This window comes from Oryza sativa, chromosome 10 (assembly GCF_034140825.1).
Source record: "Oryza sativa Japonica Group chromosome 10, ASM3414082v1".
Classification (NCBI taxonomy): domain Eukaryota; kingdom Viridiplantae; phylum Streptophyta; class Magnoliopsida; order Poales; family Poaceae; genus Oryza; species Oryza sativa.
The window spans coordinates 19,934,310-19,943,685 of NC_089044.1; the positions used below are offsets into that span (position 1 = coordinate 19,934,310).

A 9,376-nucleotide genomic window follows, 5' to 3' on the forward strand; every position below is an offset into this window, starting at 1 on the left:
GTCCTATTCCAAAGAAAAATGAATTATATGTATCGTGGAGCAAAAAAAAAAAAAGAAAAGTCCGATAAAAAAACCTGGGCGGAAAAAAACCGGGTGGAAAAAAAACAAATCTGTCTGACAAAAAAGAAAGCAAAAAAAGGAAAAAAATCGAAACGAATCCGACTACATCGACGCGGTAAAAAGAGTTTAAAAAAATAAAAAGAAAACTGTCCTATTCCAAAGAAAAAGGAATTATATATATCGTGGTAAAAAAATCGACCAGGCGAAAAAAGAAAAAAATAGTCTGATCCGAAAAAAACAGGAGAAAAAAAAATGGGCGAAAAAAAAATTTGTACGATAAAAGAAAAGGAAAAAGCTGAAAAGAATCTGACTCCATCGACGCGGTAAAAAAAGGCGAAAAAAAACTTTCCGATAAAGAAAAAGGAATTATATGTGACGCGGTAAAAAAAATAAAAAAACCAGGCGAAAAAAAAGATAAAAGTCCGATAAAAAAACGGGGCGAAAAAAAAACAAATCTGTCCTATCAAAAAAAGCCAAAAAGGGGAAAAATCAAAACGAATCCGACTCCGTCGACGTGGTGAAAACAGGGCGAAAAAATTCCAAAGTAAAGGGAGAAAAAAAATCAAAACGAATCCGACTCCGTCGACGCGGTAAAAAAAGGGCGAAAAAAATCCAAAGTAAAAGGAATTATATGTGACGCGGTAAAAAAAATCGATCGGGCGAAATAAACCGGGCAAAAAAAAATCTGTCCGATCCAAAAAAAAAGGGGAAAGAATCAAAACGATTCCGACTCCGTTGACGCGATAAAAAAGGGCGAAAAAATTGTCTGTTTCTAAAGAAAAAGGAATTATACGTGATGCGGTAAAAAAAATCGAATCCTATTATATCTAGAAAGGTTTGACACTATGTGAAAGTGGTGAAAAAAACCCTTCGTAAAAGAAATGCACGAGAAAAAAAATTAAAAGGACGGAAAAAAGCGCGGAGGAAAAAAGTCAAATTTATATTCGTCGTTTTTTAGTCCATTTATATATCTTCTTTATCTCTAATCTAATCTAATCTAACTATAAAAAGAGAAGTTTCTACAGTATATTAAAAAAGGAAAAAATGCGCGAGAAAATAAAAACGGTTTAAAAAAACACGTGAGGGAAAAATGTCAGAAAAAAGCACAAAAGAAAACGCGCTAGAAAATAAAGTTTCGTAGTTCTAATTTTCTGATTGTTATCGACATGGTTATGCATGAAAAACGTATATTATCATTACGTTTTTTCACCCGTTGCAACGCACGGGCATATTTGCTAGTGAAAATAATAATTTCATAACTCGCCTGGAATGCACTAGACGAATATTTTGAGTCTAATTAATCTGTCGTTAGCACATATGGATTATTGTAGCACTTAGGCTAATCATGGACTAATTAGGCTCAAAAGATTCGTCTCGCGATTTCCCCCTAACTGTGCAATTAGTTTTTTCATTTATCTATATTTAATGCTTCACGCATGTGTCCAAAGATTCAATGTGATGTTTTTGAGAAAAAAAATTTGGAACTAAACGGGGCCTACACCGTTAAGTACCCTCGAACATCTCAAAATAAAATATAATCTTAACCTATACTTTTATATATTTATGCTACATTTTTAAATAAGATGAATAGCCAAACGTTATGTGAAAAGTTAACGGTGTGATACATTTTAAAACAGAGAGAATATATGGTGAGTGAGTTGATAAAATGTACTGATTGTATAGGAAGTAGTTTGTTTCTAGACCTTTATAATTAAATTTATCTAGTTATATTTAAAGGTCGTATATTGAATTTTGATCGCTTTTTCATGTTGGCACCCTAACACGAGTTGAAAACCAATAGGAAACGAATATGAAAGGGCTTTATTTCGTAACTTAAGAAGAAGCACCTCAAGTTTGTGATGTCTTTGCGTGCATATAACTTGTCTGTGTGTTCCGTAATACTACCTCTATATTTTGATGTATGACGCTGTTGACTTTTTATCTATCGTTTGACCATTTGTCTTATTTAAAAAATTTATTTAATTATCATTTATTTTATTGTGACTTGATTTATCATCAAATGTTTTTAAGCATAACATAAATATTTTTATATTTGCACAAAAATTTTGAATAAAACGAATGGTCAAACATTGGTTAAAAAGTCAACGGTGTCATACATTGAAATATGGAGGAGTAGTAGCTAAACATGTGAAACACAACTAGTATTGGACCTCTCTAGCTAATCATTTCACTTAAAAGTAATAACTCATTAAAACACGACAATACGTAACAGCACCAACATTTTAATAATGTCAAATGGGTAAGCCTCTTATACATGAGTACTAGCCAAGTACCACAGGCACAAAAATGTTACAATTTCACCGCCGAATCCGAATAAAGACCCCAAAACATCATGTCTGTACATAATAAATGTTCCCTTTTTCACATGAGACTGCAATAGCTGCCCTGTACATGAAATTAAACGAAAACAAACAACTGAGAAAATACATCCAACCACTAGCTATCTGAACTTGACACCGGTACACTCACACTGTCGCACACACATTTACAACAACGACGACGACGACGACGATCAATGGAGATGACCGAGAAGAGATTCAACCGAAGAGCAACTTCTTGGGCGGCTCTCCCTTGGCGCGGTACTTTGCTGCGGCCTCCTCGGCCTTCACCACCTCCTCCCCTCGCCGCGCCTCCGTCGCCGCTCGCTTCTCCTCCGCCGCCCTGTGCACCTTCGCCACGCCGTTCATCAACTTCTCCACCTGCTCCGCCTTCTTCCTCTCCAGGTACTCCTGCATATATATGAACCGATCGATCAACTCAATGATTCACACACACATAATTGATCTCTCCTTGTTCTGCTTGTTGATGAACTTAGCTGAGCTGAACTTACTTGGTACTTCTTAATCTCGGCCTCGATCTCGGCCACCTTGGAGTTCTCCCATGAGGCGATGTCGGCCAACTTCTTGGCCGCCCTGTGCGCGAAAGTTTCAGTTAACCGAGGGCTCATTTGGAATGCAGGAATTTTATATCTTTCGACCTAGTTTGAATTTATTTTCTATATAAAATGTTTTTATAAAGCACATTATTTAATAGTTTAAAAAACGTGCTAATGAAAAGCGAGCACGGTTCAAAGTTGAAGAAAATAACTCAGCCTTGGCAAGAAGTGAGAGAAGAGCTACTATTAGTATTACTGACTTGTTGTCGGCCTTGGCCTTTTCGTTCTCCTCCCACGCCTTGATCAGCGATATCCTCTTCTCCGTGGCGACCGTCGTCAGGAGAGCGTCTGATGAACACGAGAGAGGAATGGTTTGTGTGTGTATCAGATCGAGAATTCGAGAGGCTGTGTGCAGCTTCTTGATCTCAGGCAATTGTAGAGGATGGAGAATCACTATTATTACCTCTTTCGTGTGAGCCACCTGTTGCTGCAGCTTTCTCAGCATCTGGCAAAAAAAAAAGGGAACAATTTTGATATTTTGGATGAATTTTGTCCTAGAAGTTTTCCTGACTATATGTCACATCTCCTTGTGTAAACATGAAACATTCAGAGGGTAGCATTCAAAAACAAGAAGAAAAGATTCAGACTTCATAGTGCTATCTGGTTCATATTAACAGATTCAAATTAACTGGTAGTTGCAGAGATGTTGGTGCTAATTAGTTTCTTCATATATTATACACTCTGGTGAAATATGTTCATCATGTTTCTTTCTGAAGAAATTAACAAGAGATTTCACAAGTTGCACCTGGAATAGCTCAGAGCAACAAAAACATGTTCTCTGCTTGGTGGATTATTACAGCAACAAAACTAGTAATAAGCAAGGTTGTCAATGGAAAACATGGTTTTCATGGTGACCTTACTTACCATCGACGACGGTCATGGCCTTCGACTCCTCCGGCGCCGGCACGGCGGCCCTCTCCTCGGCGATGTCCTTGGTCGGCTCCGGCGCCGGCGCCGGCGGCGCCACCTCCGCCATCTCCAACAACTCAGCCAAAGAAGCTATCTGCACGAGTTCTCTGACGACGTAGCAAATATATCAAGGAACAAATGAGAGAAGCACACGAACTGCTTCTACTTCTTGTTCTTCTTTGTTTTTTAACAGGAGCTGGCTGGATGGCGACTGATTAGCCCAGGTTGGTTGGGAGAAGATGGCATGGCAGCAGAAGCAAGCAACCAGGTGAAATCGGATTGGATTGTCAGTGATAAGGATTCAAGGAAATTCTTTTTCTTTTCGACTGGCCTTTGTTGTTTTTTTTAGCTGAATCTATGGTCAGTTTGGCGTGCCAACTGACAATTCTATCCATGCATCGCTTTCTGTATCCATGGGTTTTTTTGGTTTATGAAGATTTAGTTCGTATGTTGTATGCTGGTGCAGATTCTGGCCAGAGAAACAAGATACCATACCAATGGCTGTGCAGAGGGGTTCGTATATCCACTGAAAAAAAATGCAGATTTCTAAAGATTCTTGGACTTTAAAACTTATGAAATAGGGGAGGCCTGTGTTCGTTTTTGAGTGATGGGAGGAATTAGTTGACAGGCTGCATTTGAATCTTATAAAGATTCATACTAAATACGGACATGCAAAACAAGAAAGTTATTAGGGTATGTTTAATTGAGTTTTAATTATTATAAATTTAAGATATTTTGAAGCAACTTTCATATAGAAAGTTTTCGCACAAAACACGTCGTTTATTAGCTTGAAAAGCTTGCTAACGGAAACTTCATCTTCATTGTGTGATTTGATTGTTCTGATTAGGTATCCATTTCATTCACACCTCGTAAAAAAAAGATTGAATTTAATCTTGCAATCTCATAACCTAGTATTTCTTGAGAAATGCAAATTTCCACATTAGTCCTATCTTTTCGCCTGCTTTTGTGTCACCAAGCAAATGGGTGCCGTGCCGTGTGCACTTAAATTTTGATGAATCAGTGAAAGCTACTTCTCTTCCAGTACAATGCACACAGGTGACACGGCCTGAATCCCTGAAACAATCTACTGGCATAACCCAATTACAGCCTTCATCTTCAGGATTACATGTGTCGACTGTCCAATACCTCTCATTTTCTTCTCATTTATCCCTGCTACCGTACCCATTTTTGCACAAAAAATCATCACAAAAAAAATCTTTTTTCCTTCCTAATTAATCGATTTCACCGTACACGATTTTACACTTCAAATCACCAGAAAAAGATACTCTTTTTTTCCTTCCTTATTAATCGATCTTATCTAGGATTTGATCGAATGACATCACCCGTTTGAATTTACGAGCATAATTGTGCAACGCGAGAGATGATTTGTGCCTTTTGTGCCTAATAAGCTAGGAGTAGTTAAGGTCCCGGGAAAACTTAAAGATCACGAAATGGTTTCACCTTTTTTCTCACCGAGAAGCTCATCCACGAGAGCGACATCGGCCAGCGAGTTCGAGCTGGGAGGATGGTTTCGTCAGACCCGACGGGCGAAGGCGTCGCTTGCTTAAATCCAGTTAGGTTCAATTCCTCACATTTTATGAACCTATATTAGGTTGTGTTTAGTTCCACATTAAAATTGGAAGTTTAAAGAAATTGAAATGATGTGACGGAAAAGTTGAAAGTTTATGTGTACTAGGAAAGTTCGATGTGACGGAAAAGTTAGAAGTTTGAAGAAAAAAATTGAAATCTAAACATGGCCTTATACATGATTTTTACATGATTAACCTGTCCACATTCAACACCAGCAATAACCAACAGCATTTAATCAACAAATTGAGACAGAAACGACATGCATTTCTGAAGTTAATTATGTGGTTAAATCCTTGGTTATTCTCTTGTTCCATATGAGTTGACAGCCTGACAGTGAGTTCGGTTGTTATGGTTTCTCATTGCCTGGTCCTACTGTCATGTCTGGCATGTCAACAATGGCTCATCAGTCTTAAACTCTTTATATGTGATTTTTTTTTCCTTCTGTTAGGTGAGCAGTCGGGATGCTAGTGTGCAATGGAACCCAACTTGATTTCATCACTGCAAATTATGTATCAAGTTATTTTCAGTTTTCTAGTTGGTCTGTTAATCTGGGTTGCTGTTGCATCATGATAATTTCATTGGAGTTGTTGTGCAGTAGACAGAGAGGAGGAAGAGTACCTGACCAAACTCAATTCACAAAATCGATCCTCATCATCCAAAACATGCCTGGCTATTTGGCTAATTACGTCACCGTTTCACAATTCACATACACACGATCAGGAATTAAACATGTTCTTCCTGTAGGCTTAAAAACGAAACTAATGACTGCGACTCCTGATACTGATACATCCATGATCTCTGATCACCTGTCACATAATTTTTTTTTTCAGAACCAATATTTTGTCAATAAAGTGAATCAGTCTACTAGTATCTTTTTCTGAAGATTCTGAGTGGAGGAGACAAGCTTCTAACCTTTTCTGACTTTTTTAGCACTAGTACGAAGTTGCAGCTGTCAAGAACGGCAATGTATTCACAGGTAGATAACCCATATGTAAGTGGGAAAATATGTCGTGTAAACTCTATATATAGTGTAAACTTATCTACTCCCTCCGTTCTAGGTTATAAGACGTTTTGACTTTGGCCAAATTTGTAGAAAAAAAACAGTAACATTTTCTACCCAAAACAAATTTATTATGAAATATATTCAATTATTGATTTGCTATATTTGTCTATAAATTTAATCAAATTTAAAATAGTTTAACTTTGACTAAAGTCAAAATGTCTTATAACCTGAAACGGAGGAAGTAATATTTATGCACGTCTCAGATTATCTGCCTTTCCAGAACAAATATTTTGTCAATAAAGTGAATTAGTCTAGTACTAAGATCTTTAATCTTTTATGAAGATTCTGTCTGTGTGAAGGAGACAAATCTCTACCCTTTTCTGACTTTTCTTGTGCACTTGTATGAAGTTGGAGCCGTCAAGAACGGCCATGTATTCGTAGGTAGGTAGCCCATTGTTAGCTATAGGCAGTCTAGAACTGTTAGCTGGGAGTGGCTTGCTTGCTTAAGTGATTCGATGACAGTATGACCAATTCTGATTAGACAATTGGAGATCTCGCAATACTCTGATGCTGTGTCGCCATTCTCCTGTGCAAACCGTGGAGAAAATCTATGGCTGGCTGCATTTTGCAAGGGGAGGATGGCCCAAAGCAGATTCAGGTGAGAATATAATTAATGATCTAATTGATCATGATCTGCTTTCTGCTTGAGCCCAAACTGTTAAACCAGCAAAGCTCAGACATTGGGCTGACACAAAACCATCAGCTGCATCATCAGTATCTGCATGTGCTTAATAAAATTGCATGTGAGATCATTGCGAGTAACAGAAGAAATTTTGACTCGATGTACTGATGACTGCTGATACGTGCCAGAATCAGGCAGTCAACTCGGGTCTTTTCCTTGATTCGATTCGTTTCGTCCATTTTCGTTGCTTAATCGTGGCGAATAAGCAGTGGTCACATGCGGCACAGCTAGCTTAACAAAGGTGCTTAGACACCGGGTTTTAGGCAGGATTTCACACTGATTTTTTTGGCTTTTCTGCTGGTGCTGTTGCTAGCTGCTCCTCCAAGCGCGTTGTAACTGAAGAAGCCCATGGTTTTTCTTATGGTTCTGAAATTCCCCTTCACAAAATTCGTCAAATGGTTCTTTAAAATGACGAAGCAAACAAAAATAATTTAAGGGTAAAAAAAATGTGTGTGTTATATTAGCAGTTTAAAAACAAATGCTAGAAAATATACTACGATGAAAAAAAATACCCTAAAATCAACTTCAAAATTGAGTTTTACAAAATTAAAATTTTGGATGTGCAGGGTAAGCTAATAAGCAAGCGTTGATAGACGTATCTAGTACAAATGATAGTTATAGTGTACTATGAACAGTTTCTGAAAAGTTTAATTTACTCTGTCATAAAAGTACATAATCTATTTTCTCTACAGAGAACTTCAGAATAGTATGACTATGAACAGTTTCTGAAAAGTTTACTCCGATACAGAGAGTGAAAAGTCAATTTTCTCTACATAGGATTTTAGAGTACAGTAGCAGCAGTACAAGATTGTGCCTATTGTCGTATTCAGTGAAAACGTAGGCTGTGTTTAGTTCAGCGCAAAGTTTAAATTTTGGTTAAAATTAAAAATGATGTGACTAAAAAGTTGTGTGTGTATGACATATTGATGTGATGGAAAAAAACTAAAGTTTGGACCCAAACTTTGAATCTAAACACAGCCATAGTGTTACTTGACAAATGAAGCAAAGCTTGAATTATGTAACTGCACGAGAAGTCCACAGTACTGGCAGTAGGCCCCACCCCACTGTGACAGTATGAACAGTTTCCGAAAAGTTTACTCTCATATAGAGAGATTACGGTTGTGTTTAGTTCACATCAAAATTGGAATTTTGGTTAAAATTGGAACGATACGACGGAAAAGTTAAAAATTTGTGTATAGAAAAGTTTTGATGGAATGAAAACGTTGAAATTTTGAAGAAAAAAATTTGCAACTAAACACGGCCTACATATGAGTATATGACTCCAGAACAGTAGCAGTACTAGCAAAAGACTGTATGTCTGTATCACTGTTAAGTCAAACAACTTGGACAGATGAAGTAAATCTTGATTAATGTAATTGTACGAGAAGGCCATACGACTGACTGTGGGCCGGAAAGATATAAACATGTGCCAAGTCAAAATTCAATCTATATGCTGAGGATTAGTGAGGAAAAGATACAAATCCAATTGTTTCTGCTTCTACTATTAAAACTAGGAAAAAGTACGAATTACCCCCTGAATTATCGTGGTCGTCCGAATTACCCCCTGAACCTCAAAACCGGACATTCTTCACCCCCAACTATGTAAACCGGACGAATTACCCCCCTCGACCCAATCCGCGGTAGTTTTGGTCTACGTGGCGTACACGTGGCAGTCGTGTTAGACTCTACTTTCTCTCTTCCTCTATCTCTCTTTCTCTCTTCGTCGGTCAGCGGCAGCGGCGCGCACGCCGGCGGCCGGCACGCATGGCGCGGTGCAGGGAAGGGCGATGGGCAGCGACGCGGGGATGGGCTGGCGGTCGACACGCACACGACTCACGGGGAGGTGGAGGGGATGGGGGAGAGGCGGGCGCCGCGGCCATGGCGGAGAGGCGAGCCATGGCCGGAAGCGTCGGGAGGAGGACGGGGGACGGCGGATGGAGGCGCGCGTCGGGAGGAGGACGGGGAGGAGGAGCAAGAGAGACGTAAGAGGGAGGCAGCGGCGGCGGAGGAGGAGGAGGCTGTTCCCGCGGCGCCACCATTGTTGGCATGGTGGAGCAGCTGCGTGGGCGACGTGGACACCACCATCACCAAGGAGGCGGGGACTGGGAACGGCGCG

The 9,376-nt window shown here is 39.2% G+C and overlaps 1 protein-coding gene across 1 annotated transcript; it reads right to left on the reverse strand.

Moving 5' to 3' along the window:
- Positions 1-2,269: 2,269 nt before the first annotated feature.
- On the reverse strand, positions 2,270-4,083 carry LOC9268535 (remorin). The gene is made up of 5 exons (NM_001404046.1): positions 3,881-4,083; positions 3,420-3,461; positions 3,217-3,304; positions 2,912-2,993; positions 2,270-2,810 (listed from the first exon to the last, which is right to left on the reverse strand). The coding sequence occupies exons 1-5, from the start codon at positions 3,990-3,992 to the stop codon at positions 2,619-2,621; spliced, it is 516 nt and encodes a 171-aa protein (NP_001390975.1). The 5' UTR covers positions 3,993-4,083; the 3' UTR covers positions 2,270-2,618.
- Between the last annotated feature and the right edge of the window lie 5,293 nt (positions 4,084-9,376).

Excerpts from the sequence above, each read along its gene's own strand:
- LOC9268535 (NM_001404046.1), bottom strand. The coding sequence starts at position 3,992 with ATGGCGGAGGTGGCGCCGCCGGCGCCGGCGCCGGAGCCGACCAAGGAC. Across the intron at positions 3,305-3,419 it reads AGGTGGCTCACACGAAAGAG|ACGCTCTCCTGACGACGGTC; the intron begins GTAATAATAGTG and ends CGTGTTCATCAG. Across the intron at positions 2,811-2,911 it reads CCGAGATTAAGAAGTACCAA|GAGTACCTGGAGAGGAAGAA; the intron begins GTAAGTTCAGCT and ends ATATATATGCAG.